Source organism: Indicator indicator, chromosome 23 (genome assembly GCF_027791375.1).
Source record: "Indicator indicator isolate 239-I01 chromosome 23, UM_Iind_1.1, whole genome shotgun sequence".
Lineage (NCBI taxonomy): Eukaryota > Metazoa > Chordata > Aves > Piciformes > Indicatoridae > Indicator > Indicator indicator.
The window spans coordinates 9883919-9907034 of NC_072032.1; the positions used below are offsets into that span (position 1 = coordinate 9883919).

At 39.6% G+C, this 23116-nt stretch overlaps 1 protein-coding gene across 2 annotated transcripts in view; it reads right to left on the reverse strand.

Moving 5' to 3' along the window:
- Positions 1-23116, reverse strand: part of STK32B (serine/threonine kinase 32B) — a 120137-nt gene that overhangs the window by 39217 nt on the left and 57804 nt on the right. For both annotated transcript variants that reach the window (XM_054391527.1, XM_054391528.1), the window contains one exon: positions 16788-16961. In XM_054391527.1, coding sequence (XP_054247502.1) covers positions 16788-16961 — 174 coding nt within the window. The remainder of the gene's footprint in view (positions 1-16787; positions 16962-23116) is intronic.

Genomic DNA, 23116 nt, shown 5'->3' on the forward strand with positions numbered 1-23116 from the left:
TAGGGCCTCTCTGTATCTTCCTAAAATCAGTGATGCATTCAACACCACTCCAAACTGTTTTGCCCAGGTCAAGAAAATAAAAAGTAAGAATTAGAATACTACAATTATTAGTGCCTCACCAAGAATAAAACCAATTAAAGGGAGAAAATCAGCTTTCAAGCTACTGCTGTAGTATAATAATGCAGCACCCAGGGATTGCTCATTTCAAGACTGTGCCTTTTCTAGCTTTTCCTTCTAAGAAGATGAGATTAAACAATTGGAATATCTGCCATGATATTGCACCATTAAATAGACTATACATATTTTATTGCCACCGGAGAAGACATTGACAAATCCACTTGACAACTGTAGAAATCATCAAATACATTCTTCATGCAGTTGCACCTGTAATGTTCAGAAAGTTGAGTGGTAAAAGTAGATCTGTGCTTATCTTTCTGTGACTAATCCAGGCAGTGGCTGATACTTGATACAAATGCACACTGACCATAAAGCCTTTCCTGCCTAAGGGATCTTCCCCACCATGGGCTCTGCTACATTGCTCAGTTTGCTCAGAAGCAGGGCTGTACTGGGGGCAGCTACACCAGGGTCTGTTGCCTTACACAGAGCAGCCCAACCTCTCAGTCCCTGAGGCAACTTGACAGGCTCATAACCATGCCTCAAGTCTCAAAACAGGCTATTTTAAAGTGGTTTTACAGCAGGTAAAAATCATGGGTTAAACAAAGCCAGAAGGTGAGGAAGTTTAAGTAAGATGCTGCAGTTCTGGGATCATGTGCCTGGGGACACAGAGGATGCACAGATTCAAATGGCAGGTGAGAAAGCAAAGTGCAGGATCATGGTGAAGAACATGCCTTCCAGCAGTGCTCTGTTTTGTGGTTGTCCTCAGCTTATAGCATGTCACTAAAAGTTCTCCTCTCCTCAGGCAGCTTGTTGAAAGCTTCAAAGACTGCAGAGGAAGGAGGTCACTGCTCTGCCCTTTGTGACCACTGTCTGCTAGGTACAGAGCAGGAAAGGTTCAACATAGTCAAGGAGAAGGCTTGTCAGGTCTAGGAGCATTGCAGTTGGAGTTACTGGATATATTCAGAACGGAGGGCTTCTGGGATCTGTTGTACAAAAGACAGTTCCTTTAAATAAATACTCCAAATCAATTTGTTGAAATAGCAAAACCACTGTTTATGTAGGAAGGTGGATTCAAAAGTTAAAAACTCTTTAGTTAAGCAATTTAAATTCAAGCATGTTAAGCAAGTGAAATTCTGACTACGCATCAATTTTTCAGGAAACATTTTTCCCCTTAGCAAGCACATTCAAACAACAGGCTGTGAAATTCACTGCCTTAACTTCAGGGTTTTCCTCTTATGCATATCCTTAGCTAAGAGAATGAATTGAAACACTCATTTCGTTATCTGAATATCTTGAGCCAGCTCATAAAAGAAATTTAAGGACTATTACAAAGAGCAAATCCAGCCACAGTTTGGATTCAAAAGAACCTTGGGCTGGCCTCTAACTATTCACCATGCAATGACCAGCAGAGCTATGGCAGTGTCCTTGACACTGATTTCACAGTTTGTACCAGTGCTGCTCCAACTCTTTTTACACACAGAAAAATCAGAGCAACAGAGAAATATGAGTAGAGAAACCCTCAAAGTTTTTGCTCAATGACAGGATTAGGCATATCTGACATAACAGCTGAGCCAAGAAACTGAAAGCTGTGGACAAATGAGAAAAAATGGGGGAAATCACAATTTAGTTATTATTGCTGATACTGCCTGTGAAAGCAGTTCCAGCTTTCTTCAATTGCCTTAGCTGCAAATGTCAAACTACAGCTGAGGGATGAAAGTACAGTAAGAACATCCTGCATATAATTTCCAAGGAGAAAAGAATTATTAATAATCCTTCTGCATCTTCTATAGTATCCAGGCCAAGTGGGCATCCAAAGCTTGAAGGTAGTTCCTCTGCCTGGAGGAAGACCATGTGGCTCAACACAATTTGACTGCATATGCCAGACAGGGTCAAGTGAACTCCTGGGAAAGGCTCACAATCATTATAAAAGCCTGAGGTTCAACTATCTGAAGGTAGTCAGTGTAGCTCAAATAGTCATAGGAAAGAAGACTGAAAAGCATCTGGTGATGCCATTTGCTCTAGAGCTCAAAATCCAGAACAATCTCCAAAAGATTAATTTGTATTTCTACAAGTTAGCAACCAGGTCATAGTAACTTTGGTCTCTATTGATATCTACTGGACTTGAAACATTGATCTTGAAGTGAAAGGTGTGTGGTTGATGAAGTCAGCTAATGGATTGCTGGTTTCATAACATCTGAAAGAAAATAAAAAGTCAAAAAAGATCTGGGGAAAACTTAAAAAAATTCCTTGAGAGTAAAGAAAAAATAGATTAGGATTGTTTAGATAACAGAAAAGATCTGCAAGATGCAATGTGACAGGCTTATCAAATAATAAATGGTGTCTAGATGGTCAATAGAACTTTTCTATTTGCTTTGGGAGCATAAAAACAAAGTCCACATTTCACAGACCTGAAGTGATCTAAACAAACAAGGTGTTATTTACACAGCTGAGAAACTCAGGTTCATAACCACCAGACATAATTCTGCAAAATGCTTCAGAGGCTTAAACAAATATTTCTCCATTTATGTGAAGAACAGGACTAGCAGCTACAGTTCCTCCAGCTAAAATTAATCTGATTGATTTAAGAAAGCACTTCTGCAGCAAGTACAGGTGCTATCTTCCCTTCACCTTTTTGGAGCACATCAATAATAACACCAAACATCAGATCTGAGTTTTTCCTGAGACTAGGAGAATTGAAAAGCCAACACTGGCCTTCAGTTTCTATTTTCACTGGGGATAAACCCCACAAATTTTAAGACCACTGTAGGTCACATTAGCTAGTTGTTTTTTAACCTACAATCTTCTTCACAATCTTGTTCACCTTCTCTTTGTTAAAATAATCCCAATGGTTATGACTGAAAGTGAGCATTGGTTGTATTCTTGGATATAGGGCATGCTAGGCAAAGACTGGGAGTCTGCCTTGCCTGTTAAATGCAAGTGTTAGTCTAGAAGACAGCTGCTGCCATTAAAAAAGGCACAGTAAAAAGCAACAATTCTGGATAACAACCTGAAGTCATGCAGGGATAATTCCCATAACCTCAGTTTACTGAATACCTGATTCTATCAAATGTTAAATTGTTGTCAATTATTTGCTCATAATCCATTTATATACCAAGAAAATACCTGAGCAGTGCCTCTTCTTTTTTCTTTTTTAGGTTTAGTTAGTCACATCAATGCTTCCCATTAAATCACAATCATCTATATCCCACATAACAATAAACTAGTGTGACATGAGTAACTCTGGACAATTTTCATTAAGATTTATATTAGCTGTGTAACCATTCTTAACAAGCATAAAAACAGCAATGAGTTGGGAGATAGAAGTTTCATTTAAGGATTATTCCAGTTCCTATGAGACTTATCACTATATCAGAGCACTGAAGTGAACCATATCATACCTTATAAAGGGATTTCTCCTGATTATGGAAAGAAATATGAACAAATTCTGGTTGTCAGAGATAGGGACCTTATTTCCTTTCTAGTTGTTATTTAAATTCACAAATAATGCACACATCCAAGGTGTGCAGTTAATGAAGAAAATGAGTGCATATAGAGTGAGGTTTTCCTATGGCAAATTGTTGAAACTTTGGATGAAGAAAAAGTGAAAATATCCTGGGCATTGCACAGCCAGGAAATAGATTTTGTCAGGGCTTTTTTGCTTCCATGAGGCAGCACAGAAACAATGTATTCTCCAGAGCTGAACTACACAGAGTTCCTACCAAGAGTGCTTGCTTGAGAAGTCTTGAAGCTTGAGAAGAGTGCCTCAGTGAAGTCTGATGAACCCTCTCTCTTCTTTCATCAACATCTCCTCACTCATCACTTTTTCGTTTTTTGTCCGTGACTACATCCTTCCTAGTTTCAAAAATTGCTCAATGATGTTAGAACAAAAGCATAGTAAGTCAGAGGCTTTTTCACTGTTATTTCCTACCAGATAGATGGGAATGAAAGACTTTTGACTGCTCCTAACCTCTCATTGCCAGTTCTCATACCTCTCAGATCTCATCAGTAATTGCTGCCTCTTACTGTCCTTTCATAAAGAGACCTTCAGAGCCCTCTTTTCCCTGCTGTAATGAGTGCCATGCCCTGCCACAACCCTGTAAATAGCTGTAATTTTGAAATTTAAAGACCAGTAAAATTGGAAAGTAGCTGAGAAGATGTATTAAATTATGAGAGATCTGTAAAGAAGAAAACATCTTGCAGATGCTCATTTGCATGAATCTGGATGTGTTTCCACAAGACAGCATATCTGACACCCAAACTACCAGAATAATTAGGTTCAGAAATAGGCTTGCATACTTCATGGTGTCTGACTAAAACAGGAATGAGACAATAAAAGCTGCTGGTCATAGGTGTGGACAGTAAATGCAGAAACAAGTGCTTGAGATGACAAAAAAATTCAAGTACTGGTTCTGATGTTTGCATATTTGAACTTGGGCTAATTCACTGACAAGCAGAGACAAGTTACACAAGTAATTTATTGTTGCATGGCTTTTGCTGAGTTGGGCTCTTTATAGGAATAAATAAAAAGGAATGCACTGGTTCCAGCTATTTGTCTTTTGGTGTTAGAATAAAAATTCCAGCAGAGCTGAGATGCACTAATTCTACTTGAAAGCAAAACAAACTGCTATTTTATGCCAGGGTGTCCATGCACAAATTCGTCTTCTGAGAAGCAAAGAGTACAATAATTAATTCAATCAACTCAGCCATTTCAGTTTGTAGTTTTGGAGCCTGTTACACACAAAGGACTTGACAATGTCAAAGGGCAGCACTTCCAGTGTCCTGTTCTAGCCTAAAATCTGCAAAAGGCTAAACTACTAGTCTGAGTAAGTTCCATCTGTTTGAACTTAGTCAGCCTCATCTCCATCCAGGAAGGAAATAAAAAAAAAGACAACAAACAAACAAAACATACAACCAAAACCCTACAGAAACAACCAACAAACAAAAACCTGCATTTCAGACTCCAAATGAGGCATGGAGCTAAATCTGCAGTTTTGCAATGATTTACCACATACATATCTCACACACAGTAATTTACCACATACATATATCTCAGTTTCAGAGTCATCAACATCCAGTGGAAGACTGTGTTGTTGGGTTTTTTTTCCAGAAAATGTGTGTATGTGGGTAGATAGATATCAGATGCCTTTAAAAAAATTAACTCTTGCCTTCAAGAAAGGTTCAGACTAGCAAACATTCCAACCTCAAAGGTAAACTGATTTTATCACAGTGTTCTAATAGTTTTAGGATATAGTAATTATATCTTCAAATGTCACTGTACTCATTAAGGCAACTTCTAAATCTAAAAATCAATAGAATCCCACAGAATTCTGTGTGAAAAAAGCAAGTAAATATTTGCTTTGATTTGATTTGAATGATTTGAAAATCATTCTGTAAAACTGAAACATCTTTGACAAGATGCAGTCCTGAGTAACATAATTATCACCAATCAGAAATATGTTATTAAACAACCTGGGATGCATTTTTCATGCAACTGTGGTACTCAACAAGTCTGTTGTCCTTGAAATCAACAGCAATGATAAAACCAAACCAACCTACCAACCAAAAAAAAAAAAACAACCAAAAAAAAACCCCAAAAATTCAACAACAAAGCAACAAACCAACAACAAAAAACCCAACCCAAGCCAACCAAGCAAAAAAACCAAGCAAAAAAAAGAAAAAATACCCCAGAAAAACCCAACCCACAAACAAATGCACAAAACCAAACCAAACCAAACCAAACAAAAACCCCAACAAAACCCAACCAAAGAAAAAAAAACCCAAACACCAAAACTTTTAATTTGGTCTTCCTCTTTAAAATCTCTTTGAAATCTTTTGCTTTCTCTGCAATTCTCACTCCTGAGGCTTTAATAAAGGAAAAAAAAAAAATCCACAACTACTTGGATCTAATTATCTGGTAGCATAAATTTGGAATCCTATCATCCAGGCCATTATCACACTTTGGAGCCTTTTCCTTCTGTGTGGCAACAAGAGTGTTTTCTACTTTGCATGCAAGAAGTAAGTGCTATAATAAATGAAGAAGCTCTCACTAATGAGGTCTTTGAAGACCCCACTTCTTCCTGTGTACCCTTAAAGAGTGGACACCTAGCTCAAGACTTAGGATTGTACTACCCTAGACATATAGAACCAGGAAACTGTGATGCTGAGAATTATGTTGTCTGTGGTTTTTTTTGTTTGGTTTGTTTGTTTGTTTTTGTTTTGTTTTGGTTTTTTTTTACTTTAGTACTATTTTTTACCAGGTGTCTATGAAGATCTTGGGTTTTCTTACCACTTGTACTAGCCAATTTTATATAGCTCTGCAAATAAAGCTGCCAAAGGAGGCACCACAACATATTTATTTACAAACACCTCAACTAGAACAAGCTTGTGGTTTTCCAATTGCACTTCCATTGATAAAAGGCAATTATAAAACCTCTTCAGTTCTCTCCCTGTAACAATAGGTGGCAGTAACGATATCTATGTCTGCCTGGACGGCCGGTGGTCGTTGGAAACACTTTGTCACCTTTAACTTAGAGAAATACTTGTGGTAGACACTGTTCTTCCAGGTTGAAGAAAATGACCTTATTAAAAACAGGAATCCTATACTAAACCTTTCACATTTCTGGGTATATATAGCCAGAAAATAGTCGTCTTTGGCCAGATTTAGCTGCTGAATAGATGGTAAATTGAAACAGGGATGTTAAGCACAGAATGTTTCATTATGTTGTTCTTCCTGAAGACCAAATATGACTTTATCACAGAGGTAATTACTTCTTGTGATAGCTAGAAAAATAAGTGAAGATTCTTATATGTTATGAAGGCCAGAATGACTTGTCCAAAGGAGAACATCAGCCTGTACTTTGCTCTTCTATCATATAAAGGCTCAGAGACTGGGATTGAAAGCACCAGTGCAGACAGATAAACTGAGCTTTTACATAACAAAGGCCAGATTGTGTTATCCAGGATTTGTCTTCTGGACAGAGTGACTGTTTTCCAACTGAACATTAAGCAGCACAAATGACTTGCAGACTATCCAATGGTTAGTTTTCATACTGCCTGAAAGACTTAATGATAAAGGTGCCTCTTCCCTTGCTAGAACAGCTTTCTACAGCTATCACTCTTTTCAGCCAAATGCAGAATCATCACATAGCACTAATTTGTTATCTCACAGCTGATGACTCTAATTTTTCCTGTGTCGTAGCATCAAGTAATGCTGAGACCTTCTGTGTGCACAAGGGTCATACACCTATGTCTGAATCAGCTTTCAAGAGCAGGTGACATCTCTGATAACCATGGGAAGTGCATGACTCATTAGATGCTAACTGGATTGTGGCATTTGTGAAGAATTATCTGGTCAAGCAAGAAGGTAAATACAGTGCAATGGTGATTCTTCTCTCCTCAGAGGTACCATGTGAGAGCTTTTCCCCAGGAGTAACAGGGAGGATGTATTCAGTGTGCACTCTGCCAGCAGTTGCACAACTATCAGTCTCCTTCCAGTACTATCTATCCAGTACTATCTATCTAGTACAGATCTATCCAGACATAGATCCTGCTCCAATTTACCCAGGCAGAAATCCATGTGTGAAACTAAATGAGAGAAAAAAATTGATGACATTTGTGCTCTGCCTAAAGATAAATCAGGAGAGCAGTGCTACTGCAAAGCAGGCTTAGCATTAGCTAAGGTGTACTGCAAGGGCTGAAATTCATAGAGCTGTTTCATGCTCACAGAATCATAGAATCATTGAATGCATTGGGCTGGAAGGGGCTTTAAAGGTCATCTAGCCCAATCCCCCTGCAGTAAGCAGGGACAGCTTTGATTAGATCAGGTTGCTCAGAAACCCATCAAGCCTGACCTTGAATGTCTCCAGAATCACATAATGGTAGGAGTTGGATGGGACCTCTAGAGAATATCTGGTCCAAACCTCCCTTATGCAGAAGGTTCACCAAGATCAAGTTGCACAGAGTTGCATCCAGGCAGGTTTAGAGTATCTCCAGAGGAGATTCTACAGCTTCTCTGGGTAGCCTGTTCCAGTGCTCAGTCAAGGGAACTTTGATATTTTGCCCTTCTGAGTGGTTTTACATATTTAATATATGAAGTCGTGAGCTGCAGTAGACTAGACTGCGGGATGAAGAGTCTGTGCTTGAAAATAAATTCTTATTTTGTAAATGATTGAAAAGCTTGACCTGCTGCTACCTGAAATGTCAGAAGCTGGCAAGTCTTCTTGTGAAATCCACTAACAGATGGATTAATTCTTTGAAACTGAGAGGCAAATAGATGTTTTTGTGCTGCATTTGCTCCCTCCAACCAATCTTTCATGTTTTGAATAGAAATCTCATGACACTTTTCTACCTCCAGCCTCATCTATCCTGGAAAAGAATATAAGAAATTACTTGTAAGAATAAATTTGGATAACAAAGAAGGCACATTTACAAAGAAACTCCCAGAGCAATAAACCCACGTGTTCCTGGAAATGGCTCTTGAAGATAGATGAGACTTGAGAGGGTACACCTGATCCATACCACAAGACATATTCCAATACACTACCTCTTTAAGTCTCCCCATTCTAAGAAATGTCAACAATATACTTCTGAGAATCAGAGCCCAGTATCCTAACTCCTTTTGATGAAACTGGTTAAGGAATAAAAGATTGGCAATATTATCTGAGTCCACTGACTGCAGCAGCAAGATTAAGATCACTGGGCAAGAATACAGTAATAGTGAAGGTGTTTTGAAACTGGGGTCTGTGCAGAGAAACTGCTGTTAATTGTAACTACTTGCACTGAAATGATGGTAAGGATTATTCTTGTTACTTATTCAGCTGAAAACAGAGATGGAATTCAGCTCTCAGACTGAGATATTTGTATTAGGTTCTGTTGAGAATTAGGTGTCTGTTTTCCTATTTATAGTCAAGGGATGTATCAACAACATGGACATTTGAGCATAAAGAGCAATTCAGGTGAACTCTCAATGTCTATTTTTAGAGAAGCTGAATAGCTTTTTAGATTGTCATCTGTGTTGACTAGGTATCCACTTGCTTTGACAGCCAACTGAGAAAATACAGACTCCTGCACTTAGATCTTGGTGAACTGTGGAATAAATTCTTAAAAACATAAGAAAGATTTGGATTCTGTGAGGAAGTCTGGATACAACTGGGCATGTGCTCGAGTCAAAGGACTGGGATGTGTTATCACACAAGTGCAGGCAGGTATTTAAGCCCCTTGCAGGACTCATACTTCTGGCTCCGATTGTCTTGTTTGATGTCACCTCACCCCATGAGGAATGTGATCCTCCCTACATGATAAATTGTGCTGTACTTCAAACAGCTGGCATGCCTAAGAATTTTTTTAGTTGGTGCCATCAAATAAAACATCCTTGTTGTCTGTGGCAGGAAAGCCTCTGAGGTTGTGTATGGACTGTTAGCTGGGTGAAGTTGAGGGAGATGTCTGAGGAAGGATCCCAGGGGTTTCTTACTTCTCTCCAGACAAGGCGCCATCACAAGCCCAGCTGTATGTGGCATCCAGGGAACCTGGCACTGCCACATAGATATGCTTTTGGACAACTGGAGCCATGTCTCATCTCAGGGACATAGAATCTTGTCTGGTATAATGAAACTGGTGACCAAGTGTTAGGAGGAAAGACTAGGCAATGACTGAGCACCATCATTTTCCCCTCTAACTACTGAGTTATGCTGTAGCAATCTGGGAGACCAATATAGCCAACCTAAGACTGCATTTCCCTGCATCAGCACCTTTTCTGGGAATACACAGAGAAATTAATTTTTATGCCAGTGTATTAGTTCCTATCTGCAGAACTCTAAGCAAGGTCTTGCACAGCTGGTGAGCAAAGCCATTTGGTGGCAATAATGACCAAGAGAGATGTACTCAAAACCACTCAGCCTTCAGTGAGCCTTGCCCCTTTGACCCAGAGTTTATATACTGACATTGAGCTCCTGTTTCTTCTGTTACTGCACCCCCTACTCTTGTGCTCTCTGCTCTTTCCAGTCACTCCTGATTTTGACTCAAAGGAGCTGCTCCTCTCTGCAGCATCCTTCCCTTGCCCACATCCCACTGCACTCCCTGATCTCTTCTTCAACCCTCCTAGTGCCCATCTGGGTATCTTTTCCACATTTTACACAGCAATATTATGTCCTCTTTCTTCCTGCTACCCTCAGATCCATTTATCTTACCACTAATTTATATTTTCTTGCTACTGGCTCTCCAAAGAGTAGCTGCTCAACTGGCTGAAAAATCAGCCACTTGCACTGAAGGTCCAAAGGGTCAAACATTCACAGCTCAGTATAAGACTGCCCAAACAGTTTGTTTTACTGGCACTGTTAAAAAATTGGTACCTTCTCTGCTGTTATTTTTCTTGCAGTGTTTTGTGGGGTTTGTTTGGTTTTTAGCATATCATTTATGAAATATTTTATCACTCCAGTTCCATCACACATCATTTGAAGTTGAATGGTAGCAACTACAAAGAAAGATGAGTTTTTAAGCAATGTTGGTCTGTAAGTAAAAACTAATGAAGCTCAAGGACTGAATAAAGCCAGACAAAAACACAGTTTGCCCTCAAAATGCTTACAATCCAATTAAATCTGACAACAGAGTAAAACAGCATCTATGTGTAGAAAGAAGGCCCAGTTTTATCATAAGAAACTCATATGTATCTTCTGAAATACCCGTGCTAATAATTACATCCCCAAATGTAAAAAAAAAAAAAAAAAAGTGTGAAATATGCAATAAGAACATCACTGAAATCAACTGTGAAACTATAACATGATCAGTCACAGTGACACAGTGAAAAGGGACAGGAGGGAAGAGAAGCTCCAGCCCTGTACTGTTTTTATCATTGGATGAGAGACCAACTCCTCTGCATTTAGAGCAGCACCAGTTTGATGTGTATAAAAAAGATGAACAGATAAATGTCTGAATGAAAACTGGAAAGAGGTCATTTCTCATTCTCATTAGTCTGACCATAAAAGTAATTTTGATCATCAGTGTAAAGAATGACCAAATTCACCAGAGTCTAATTTAATAAAGTTTGGTTCATTGAAAGTGTACTGCCTAACCAAGTGGAGTTCCCATCTTGCAAGGTCCCAGTTTGGCACCATATTTTAAGGTCTTTCCCTGCTGTCTTCTGGTATTTCACTTGAGTGGTGAAGGGAGAGTACACTATTCACACAGCAAAAAATATATTGGTGCCAGTGGCAGGACTGGAGCATCTGGTAGGGCATCACACATCTCAGGGTGCTCCCTGTGTCTGTTCCCCAGCACAGGCAGTTTTACTTCATTAAAATCTAGTCTCTGGAGAGTGAAATCTCAGCATGTTTACAAACCAGCTTCATTTGTTTTGCAGTATGTCATCTGGTATATCAAATAACTTTTTCTTTCACTGTTGTCAAACAGAAGTAAAATTAATTTGTTCTCGTAGGTAGAGAACTCTGTTCAAAAGTTCAAAGGCTTGTTCTCTGCATATTCATATCTTGTGATATCTAATTCTTTCTTTCTTTCTTTCTTTCTTTCTTTCTTTCTTTTTTAAGGGCACAGCTGAAATTTAAATACCTTTTGTGCCTAGAATTTGGTTTTGATCACTGCTGGTTCATAAGCATGCAATAGGTTTTCTGTGCTTCGTGGTTTGCATAATGTTTCTTTTTTGGCTGATTTTGATGTATTTTCTAATTTACTTCTCTTACATAACTCATTACTCAGTTCCTGCAATTTGTCCTTGAAAATAATGTGGGCTTGCATTTGTTTAAAGAACATAATGCAATGACATGGAAGAGACATGGGAAGACAAATTAAGAAAATTCAATGGACAGGCCTCTTGACATGTCATGACCTTTGGGAGTGCTTATGAGTAGTAGTCATATTATGGTTATTTTTTTCCCCATTTCCTATGGTTCAGACTGCTAATTATCTTCTTCATCTGCACATGCTTGCCAGCAAGAAAAAGACTACAAGTATGAGCTGAAATCTGCAAGGAATTGTGTCCTTTGAACATACCCTGCTAAATCTCAGGTTGGCACTATTCTGCCTGTGACATCTGTGAAAAACAACAAAGGGCAAATTATCCATTTTCAAATAATTTCCAAACCTATTTACTGCTTACATACTAAATGGACAGCGTTCTGAAGGGAACATTTTAAATTAGAGCTTGTTATTTGGTGTGCAGTGTCACAAGTGAGAGTGGGAAGGCCCATTTTAAAGACAATCTGATCATTTAGACCTATTATCTTATTTCACCAGACTGCTGGACACCTTGAAAGGCTCAATGGTAATGAACAAACAGGCTTCTCCTACACCACAGCCCAGCCTGGTAGTGCTGAACAAAGAGTCCATCTTGTCTAGCTGATAGCAGCAAGACTCTCTCTCTGCGTTGAAACACCTTTACTCTGAGCGGATCAGCTGGAAGAAGAAAATGCAATGCTCAGTTTGTCACCATTTTCCCTTGGCTTTTCCCCACCCTACACTGCTGCTGGGTAGATGTTCTGAGATGGAATAGCTCTCCATTGGAAGCAGAACTTGCAAGGATGGGAAAAAAAAGAGTGCTGATCAGAGGAGCCACACAGCACAGACCCATCAATCCAGACCCATTCCAGCCACGTGGTGCTTCAACCAAAAATGTATATCTATGATTACAGATGGTATACATGCACACACAAATGATTTTGCATTAAAAAAGCCCACTGAAATTAAAAAGCCCTGGGCATGCAGATCAAACAGTCCAGTATCCTAAAATTGTGCTGGAAGGTTACTGCAATTTCCTATCCAGGCATCTGCCACATTCAGCCTCCTTCCTGAACAGATGAAAACTGATGGAGCCAAAGGATGATGAAAAGTTGTAAGGGTAATGCAGTTAACATTTGCCCCTTTAGAAAGGGAAAATGTGAGTCTGTCAGCAGGAGCATGTTGCTTGGGCAGCAGCTGCAGCACCACAGGGCCAGCACTGCTCCGAGCCAAGGCTCTAGCTGCAAGAGCATCCTGGGAGAGACAACACTGGAGCTGCTGCTGGAAGAACTAGCTGAAAGTGGGCTAAGCATGTGGTCTTATTGAACTGTATAAACAGCAACATTGGTGAAAGGAAGAGGTTGAGTTACTCGTGGCTGAAGTAAGTTTATTCAGCCTTTGATGGGGGAAGTTTTGTCCAACACATTATACACTGGTATTATACAAGCAGTGCTGGAAAGAATGTGTTTAGTCATACTGTCTTGGAAAAGGCAGAATGACAGATTTGATCCAGCATTTGAGGATGAATGAGGCCATGTGTATTGTCAGAAGCCTTTCTGTGTGCATTGGATCTGAGGGACTATAATAAACACCACTCATCCAGCTTTCACAGAATTATATTTTCATTCAAAAGATATGGATAAAATATTAATACAGCAAGGCTGAAAGGAAACAAGGTTTTGTGGTGTAGACATTACCTGTGACCAACAATTTAGAGAGATCTCAATATTACGTTGGCTGTTGTGTGAGTTAAGAGACAAACTTGCCCAGAATAGTCTTCAAATCATAGCTTGAAACTTACAGCTTTTCTTTTTCAATTTTTTGTAATTCTGGCTGAGCAGCTGTGTAAATGCAAACATTTACAACAGAGCTGCAAGTGAGACCCACAGTGCAGCATTCATTATTGTGCCATAATAAGTAAATCTACTGTTGCAGGGTTGTGCATGACAAATATGGATTTTATATACATGGATGTGATGAATAGAAATTACACATTTCATAAACATACCAGAACAATGGTGGGGTTTACACTATTTATGGTTAAAATTATCCCTGCAGAAACAATATTTCTGTTGCTGAAATGATTGCCACATTCAAAGCACACAATGCTAACCACATGAGCAAACACAGAGGCATTGCAAGGCATCTCCAAGGGGAACTGGCACAGCACTGATCTGGACACTTCTACATCCATTCATACAGCCTGGTAATTCCTGTCCCCTTCCTTACCACTTTCTCCTATAACAGACTCTCGGGGCTGCAGGTTAATCTTGAAGAAAAGCATTCTGCCAGGTTGCCAGAGGCAATGGAAACCTGGACACATTTAGTACATGTCTGTAAGTACTGAGGAGGAGTTTAGTGCCTGGGTTGCACATCATTTATTCAGCCCTTTATAACACTGCAGTTTGAAAATCTGCCTACCCAGTCTAATGAATTACTCAACTTTTCTTTCATTGTAGCCTAGACAAAATTCAGTAAGGGGCTCTCTTGGTGACCCTGTGACTCACTAACAATTTCCCTCTCCCCTTTTGCTGCCAATGCACTCAACTAAAAATGATCATCTAATACTGCCTTGTAGCTTAGCATGTGAATACTGGCTGGAAGAATCTTGGTCACAACAATATTGCTGAGGTCTGCTACCAGGCTACATAAACACCAGTCAGCTCCCTGGTTTCATCTTGGAAGGATAAAGTAATGGCTGCATGTCTTCCCACTGTGCATCAGGGCTGGCTCAGCCCTTGAGTCAATTTACATCAGCATTGCTCCCTTGATGCCAGCCACACTACAGAGATCTATGGCAGCTGAAGACCTGCTCCTCAGAGCACTGTTCCAGGTGATGGTGAGGCAGAAGGCAGAATATACTGGGACTCTTCAGGCTAAATAACACGTTTGCTGGCATGCAGATCATTTAGAATTTTATAACAGTTGGTGGAAAGATGAGAGATTAAAAGATCCTTGTGTCACGGTTGGATGATTTGGGCACTAAGAGTGAAGATGGAGAGTCATGTTTAGATCTCAGGTCTGCCAGCTTCAAAATAAATATTTCTTCTCTGACACAGTGAGGTCCTGCATAAGCTAGAACCTTAATACCCTAAACAATAATCCTAGCTAACCAGCAAGCAAAACCCACCACAGGCTAAGCAACAGGTATTTTGACATATCTGGGTTTGGTGAAAACTTTTGGTGCAGCATGTAATAAAATAACATTTAAAAAAAAGGAGAATCTGCCTCCAAATAGAGCAAACAGCCAGCTGCAAATCAACAAGTGTTGAAGCCAGTGGTGCTACACTATAGTACAAGCAGTGCAAAAGAGAAAAGTAGACTCAGGTCCTTACTGCCCACGATTAAGCAATGCAGAAGAGAACAAACTGTCTTGCCCAATTTCAGTCATGACAATGCAGACACTCACCAAAAACTATAAACAACCACAATGCATTCAATCCAGCCCTTCATTCTCTCCAGACATCTGCCACTTTTCACAGGCTTTTCTGTGAAATATTTTTCAGTCACAGGCTTGTAGTAAAATAGAGGTTTTGATTACAAACTAGATTGTCTCATGAATGTTTTGACAGCATGTCTGCATAAAATGTCTCTCCATTAAAATGAGTCTGAGAAAAATAACAAAACCAAAAAACCTCAATTTGTTTTTCACCAAGAACATTCCTTAAGTCACAGGAAAAAAAAAAAGGCCAGCCAAAATTCTGAGATCCATTTTAAAAATACTCACTGAGAAAGGAAAATCATCTGCAAAATACATGGAAATCTACTAAAATAATAACAGTGTGCTAAAGATACAAAATTTCAGAATTTACTGGCAAGATTTGTGAGAGGATTAATTACAAGCAAGGCAACTGTTGCAATGTTTACTTGAATTTTGTCCTGCTCAGTTTCAGCACTCCAAAGCACCCATCTACAACTGCATCTCGAATCAGAGATATTTCCTTGCTTTTCAGAAATGGAGATCACAGTTTTTATTGGTTCTTTATTGCAGAATCATGGGGCAGCCCTGCTAGGTGTATGGGATGAAAACTTCCAATTAATATATTTGGAAGAATTTGTTCATACTGGACTTTTGAAAATCTGTGGTGTGGCTTAGTCTAGTTTGGTCTCTGAAACTCAGATCCAACTTATAGAACTCACGATTTTTTTTTTTTTAAATTGTTCAGAGCTCTGTAAATAAAGAAGAAATACCCTGAATTTAGCCTAGAAAAAGTGTAATAGAGACTTAAGCCCATCATTTTATAATTTCACAGTTAACGTGTGAACATGAAAAAAGAAGTTACCCTGCTGTGCCAGTTAAATGCCAAATTGTTGAAGGAAAACAAAGTCTGATGCTTGACTTTTTTTTTTTTTTTTGACATTAATACAGTTACTGCCAGCTGTAAGGCAGTAAAAATAACAGATTGTTGTGATCAAATAAGTATGCATCATCGAAGTTCCAATTTATTTCTACTATTCCTCTTATCTGCCTCCTTCTCTTCCCCCTTCTCACATGCATACAGATTCTGCAAGTAAACAAATTATTCTTTATCCTCCACCTTTGGTTTTGTGACCTTTCCCTATGTTGTTGTGTGAATTTGTTGTACTGGATTATAACATATTTGTGTTCAGGAACATTGGGGCACTGGAGAACTAAAACTAAATTTAAAGCAGCCAGGATGCTGTTATGGATTGTATTTAGTGTTTAAAGACCACAGTAAAAAACATACATCATCATATGAGGTCAGAGCAAAGGGTAGTATGAGAAGGGTATGTGGGTACTGAATGGCTAAAGACAGAAAGAATGCACTTTAGAAAACCTTTCCAGAGTCAAAATCCACTCTTGGATAAACATGAGAATCTTTTCAGAAATTTTGAATAAACAGAGCTATGCAATCAGATTTGTGGCAAAATTCCCATCCTCTGCCCAAAGCAAGCAGCCTGTCCTTCAAATGAAACTCACTCACCTGTGAATGATGTGGTATCTCTGCAAATAGTCCAAGGAGAGTGCCAGCTCACAGATGTACAGCTTAACAGTTCCTTCGTTGAAGTGGACGTTCTGTTGCAAGTGGTAACGCAGATCACCTCCAAGTAAGAGATCCACCACCATGAACATGTCTTCTTCATCTTGAAAGGAGTACCTGGAAGAAAGAGTTGCAGCTGAGAGCTCAGAGCTGGTGTTCCAGCCACAGCCATGCCCCTATCAGTAAGTAGATCTCTTCATGGTAAGTCCATGATGTACTCACAAGTCACACACAAATTTCCTACTGCTCTGGTCTGGTCCTGTAATCAGGCTGTGATTGTGGCGGGACCTTCTGCATATTCAAGGCAAACAGAGCTTGAATTGCTGTTGTACCACTATTTTGTGTTAACCATAGATTAATACCTGAATGTTGACTAAGCAGTATTTAAAATACCTCTCAGGTTTTTACATTTTAAAATAGCTACATACTCGTTCAGCTGCCAAACGGTTTACTAAAGAGGAGCAACAAAATGGAAAGCTTTGAAACACACTTGGTATTCACAGGTGTACAGTGCCTATGGAATTATTCTGCAAGGATCCAGAGCAGCTGTCCCTGGGGATCTTTTCCAGATTCAATAAATATACAAAATGCTCTATTAGCTGAGTATTTTCTACAGCTTGCAGTGTAACTCCAGATTCAGTGAGAAATAAAACTGTTCTTTTACTGCCTCACGATACACACTTTTTCAGTCTGCAACTTATATCACACAAACAACAGTAAGTGCTGTGGGAAAAGAGCAAAACCCCTGCCTGCTGCAGCCTCCTCATCCTCTCAGCCTTCCTGTCCCTGTCCTGAAGCCCTCTACATCAAAGACCAGCTTCTACATCATGGCCTTCTACATCAAAGACCAGCTACAGCTCCACCTGGGAATAGAAGAGGAGGTGAGAGAGAGCTTATGGGTGAGGATTAAAGGGAAAAGAAGGAAAGGTGACATCATAGTGGGGGTCTGCTACAGGCCACCTGACCAAGAAGACCAAGGGGATGAGTCTGTCTAAACACGTAGGAGCAGTTTCCCATTCACAAGCTCTGATCCTATGGGAGAATTCAACCACCCAGATATCTGTTGGAAGGATGACACAGCAGGGCCCCAGCAACCTAAGAGGTTCCTGGAATGCATGCATGACAATTTCCTCTTCCAGGTGGTAAAAGAAACCAAATTTAGAGTGGAGATTAGGAAGAAATTCTTGACAGTGAGGGTGGTGTGACACTGGAACAGGTTGCCCAGGGAGGTCATGAATGCCCCCTGCCTGGAGGTGTTCAAGGACATGTTGGATGAGACCTTGAGAAACCTGGTGGAAGGTGTCTCTGCCCATGGCAGGGGAGTTGGAACTAAATGATCTTTAAGGTTTCTTCCATCCTAAGCCATTCTATGAATCTACAAAGTGACAATCTTCATAATTACTAACTGAATTCCTTTGGACCCTTTCCCAGACGTGCCTGTTGAATACTCTAAGGACCAAATTCTGATCTGGTTTAGATCCCATAAATCCAGAGGTGTAGCCAGTGAGCATACAGAGCATATACAGTGCTTGTACAAGCAGGAATTTCCACATGTTTCTACTTACCTTGGCTGTGTTGCCATCACTCTGTTTATTTCTGACCTTAGTACCTTGACAGAAACTCTCTGGGTTTTGTTTCTGAGCATAACTGTTGTCAACACGGTATTTTAGATTTTCCAAATGGGCATGGCCAATACCTTATTTCTAACACAAAGCTCCTCTTCTCTTAGAAATTGCTTTAGAATTAATTTTGATGTGAAGCTGTATCAGCTTTTGCCGGTTGTGGACATGAGCTGCTGAGAGAGGACTCACAGCAATAGTTCCTCTTCCATCACCTTTGTCTCCCATGAGGTGTGTAATACACGTTGGAGGTGGATGTGATTCACTTCTCCTGAACTGGAAAATATATGCTAAGGAAATGAAAAATAGTGGGCTTCCAGAAAAATCTGTGCCCACTTCCCCACAAAGGCTGGAAGGTCAATGTTGGATTATTTCATTGGCAGCTCCATAGCTTCACTTGGGTTCCCAGGCCTGTGCTCTCTGACATGAGGCATTGCTTAGGGGTTGCCAAGGATGGCTCGTTTTGAATTGAAATGCTGTCTATTCTTTCTGAGCACAGTTCTGAAAAGCAAGCATCTCTAGGTGCTCTGCTCTTCTGTTGCACTTCTGTACACCTGCCAAATGCCAGGAGGGGAAAGCCATTTTGTTTGCATAAAGCTTACTCCTCAGTAAGTCAAGTCTCTGAAGCAAAATAGTGAAGTAGGTGGCACATGGTGTCTGCTTACCTCCAGTGACTCAGAATTTCCTACACATGTTAAAAAAAAGAAAAGCCAGAGGGCTTCAATTATATTCAAATTACTCTGAATGTTGTGCATTAATGAGCCTGGAGCAATTGCAAAAGGAAATCTTTAATATGTAGTTAGGTTTAAGATATTTTTTCCTTTTTTGACAGTGCTGTTATTTTAAATGTAGTAGTTGTAGCATCGAGCAGATGTAATTTTTTCCCTCAGTTACTGTTTCAGTAAAGCATAGATTTTGTCTGACTCCTTTTTATATTGAAAAAAAATATTAAAATTACAGATTGAAAACTCTGCTTTAAAGTAAAAGTAAATTATTGTGTGTAGTCTGGGACTAAATAGCTCACCTGGTGTCTAAAATCAAGTGATAACCTGTCAGTAGAAACAGCTCTGATGCAATTCTCTTCTCAGGAAGGAAAATGTCTTGAGTAATTTTTACAGTGATTCAGCCACCATAAGGCAAAAAGGGAAGACAGGGTAAGAAGTGAATGCTGTGAACTTGCATTTAAATTCAATGACTATTCCCTCTTCTGGCAAAATTTTGTTGCAGTATGTATCCATGAATGTTTAGTTTGGATATCTTCAATATCAGAAGGGAAGGCTGGGGAAGGACTGTTTAGAAGGGCTTGTAGCAATAGGATGCTGGGCAATGGGTTTAAACTGGAGCAGGGTAGATTAAAATGGACTTTAGGAGGAAGTTCTTCACAACAAGAGTGGTAAAATACCAAAACAGGTAGCCCAGAGATGTGGTTGAGGCCCCATACCAGGAGACATTCAAGATGAGACTTGATGTGGCCCTGGGCAGCCTGATCTAGTTGGAGGTATCCCTGCTCACTGCAGGGATGCACAGGATGACCTTTGAGGGTCCCTCACAACCCAATGCAGTCTGTGAATCTATATAAAAGAAACATCAGAATAATCCAGAAATGTGACATTTTGTCCTTGTTGAGGTGAATGCTAACCATGGAACGGAGTTTTCACTCCAAGCATGTGTTTCTGGTGATGCACTCTGATTTCCTGTGCTTGTCAGTAGGGAAGGGTGGCCCTTTGTCATCTCCCAAGCATTCTTTTGGTGAAACTGAATTGCTAATGATTTAAAAGAGAGATCAAGAAGATGAATCAGAAAGAGCTGGAACTCTATCCCATTTCATTACATCAGAAAATAATACTTCCTGCACGAGGAAAACAAGTCTGCAGTCAGGTGTGGAGGACTGCAAGTTACTTTTGCTACCACACTTGGAGCAATTCTTGTCTGGTTGGTTGGTTGATTTTTTAAGTAGTGTCATGAATCAGTCATAGGGAGAGTGTTCTAATTACAGAGCTAGTCTCTGCTTTCTCTTACTTGAAAAAAAAATTCATAATGCATTAGAATCCCTAGCAAAAGCCAGTGGGTTTTTTTATTATCTCCAGACTGGAAGATAAACTACCATTGAACAAAATCCTCCATAGCAACAAATTTAAACAAAGCATTTTCTGAATAAGTTATATCTATATATTTGTTTTAATAATATCTAATTTCTTTCCTGCAGGAGGTAATTTTTGACACAGTGAGTTTCATAAGTTGCAGCCTTCACTAACATTTATTTGAGGCTTAGGAAATTTCAGGCAAAAAGCATGAATCTTTTGGTGTACTAAGAATGATTGAAAGTAGAAAATCTACCACACAGCTCCACTTCTAGCAATTACTGTGACTGACAACGTTTTTATTCCCACATGGTCCATCTCTAAAACTGCTTTCTGATACTTTTTCAGGGGAAAATTAATTACTTTTCTGGCTCATTTGCTCGTATATTCGTAGACTTAATGACACAGCCTCATGATAAAGTCTGTGTTTTCTCAAATATTATTAGACCAATGCTAAAGACTTGCAAATGAATGCAAAATAGGCTCATGTCTCAGTCTACTTGTTTAGGAATTTTAGCAGCCTTGGATGCAATATTGTCAATGCTCATTTTAATTCTTGTATTATCAGAAAGATTGTGGCAGCTTTCCCCAACTTCTCTTGGTTTTACTCTCCAAGTCCAAAGTCAGCCCCATTCTTCATTATGTTTTTTTTTTTTTTTTTTGCTAAGTGTTTTATCTTTCATATATAATTTGCTGAAGGGATTAAGGAAAAGTCCCCATTATCTCCTGTTCTGTGTATAGCCTTCTTCACAGTAGGTACAGCACAATTACACATGAGAGCTCTATTCTGGCTGAGTGAATAAGAGCATATAGAGAAGACACTTGGGATTTGCTGATATTCTCATCTGAATGCAGGCTCTCAAATTCATTCAGCTGTGTTGGAGATGTGCTGTGACTTGGTGAATGTTTGTCAAGTTCTTCATTATCATTTTGTGTTATTTTCACTGCCAATTTATATCACTTCATGTGCACATGGCACTACAGCACCAGCAATTATTTGTATCGTGCCAACTAGTCTCTCTTGTCCCCTGCTTGTCTCAAACACATCCAATTAAAGCAAGGCACAGACAGCATATGTGAAGAACTCAGGCAAATTACTCAGGCAAACAAGTGCCCCGCTACCAACACAGGAAAGAGCTCACCAAGAAAAGTAAGTTCTTGAGAAAGATGTGGATGAGGAAAAAGCTCATTGGGAACAACAGATTGAAAACATAGACTGAATTTAAGATGCAAGTCAGTCTCAGTCTTCAACTTGCAAAACCTGGTGTATTTGTAAATCCTGGTCTCTGCTGATTAAGTAGATGAAGCAAAAGCAGTAGGAAACCAGCATAGATGCATGATGAGAACTGAACTGAACTCAAACAGAAAAAAAGTGTGCAAGAGACTGAAGTGAAGGATGCACTGCAGCAGGAACAACCCCATGCAGCAGTACATGGCTGGAGATGACTGACTGGAAAGCATCTTTGCAGAAAAGAATCCTGGATCCCTGATGAAGACCAAGTTGGCCAAAAATTAGCAATGTGCCCTTGCAGCAAAACAGGCAAACAGCATTCTAAGATGCATTAGAGGGGTGCTGACAACAGATCAAGTGAGATATTCCTTCCTCTCTTCTCAGCACTGATGAGGCCACATCTAATGTACTACTTCCAGTTCTGGGCTTCCAGAAAGTCTAGTGCAGACCTAAAAAAATGATTAAAGGACTTGAAGAAGCTGGGAGAGCTGGGACTTGCACAAATGTCACAGTCATGGATGACTTGCATGATAGCATCCATGGAAATGTCACCCTGGAGAAGGCAAGGCTCATCAACATACATTAAGTACCTGATAGGCAGAAATGAAGAAGGTGCTGCCCAGTGACGAGACATGAAGGAGCACACATTAAAACACATGAATTCCACCTGAACACAAGGAAATAATTCTTCAATGTGAGGGCTGTCAAACACTGGAACAGGTTATCCAGAGAAGCTGTGGAGTCTTCATTTGAGGAGATACTAAAATCCCAACTGGGCAATCTGCCTCAGGTGACTCTCACATGGAGGTTTGGTTTAGATAAACTCCAGAGGTCATTTCCAAACCAAACAATTCTGTCAGTCTGTGATCTTTTCATTACAGCATCTCACTGACAGACTCTTTAAACTGAGTCTACATACCATAAAAGGAGGATTGAAGAACAGTTTGTCTCACAAAGAATTTCCTGCCTTTCCCTTCCCTCTTTTTCAGAGCTTTAAGATTCAAAATAAATGGGGAAAAAAAAAGTAATTAAGAGCATTTCTAAATAGAGATAAACACTAATTACTAAATAAGGACCAGACCACATAACCCAAAGTTTTGTAGTATTTAAAAACAAGGTTTTGCTGGGGCAACAGCAGCTGTTGGGAAAAGGCTGTTTTCAGGTCTGGGTTCATACTGTAGTTGAACCCAAAACTCAGCAGCCAAACTTGGTACAGATTACAACAAATGATTTCCCAACCTTTTCTATTTTTAACTTCAAATACAGTTCTGGTTTAGAGACAATTTTGTAAGAGTCTTTTCTTTTTTCAGGTTTATGAAGCAAAGAAACATCAAAGTTGCA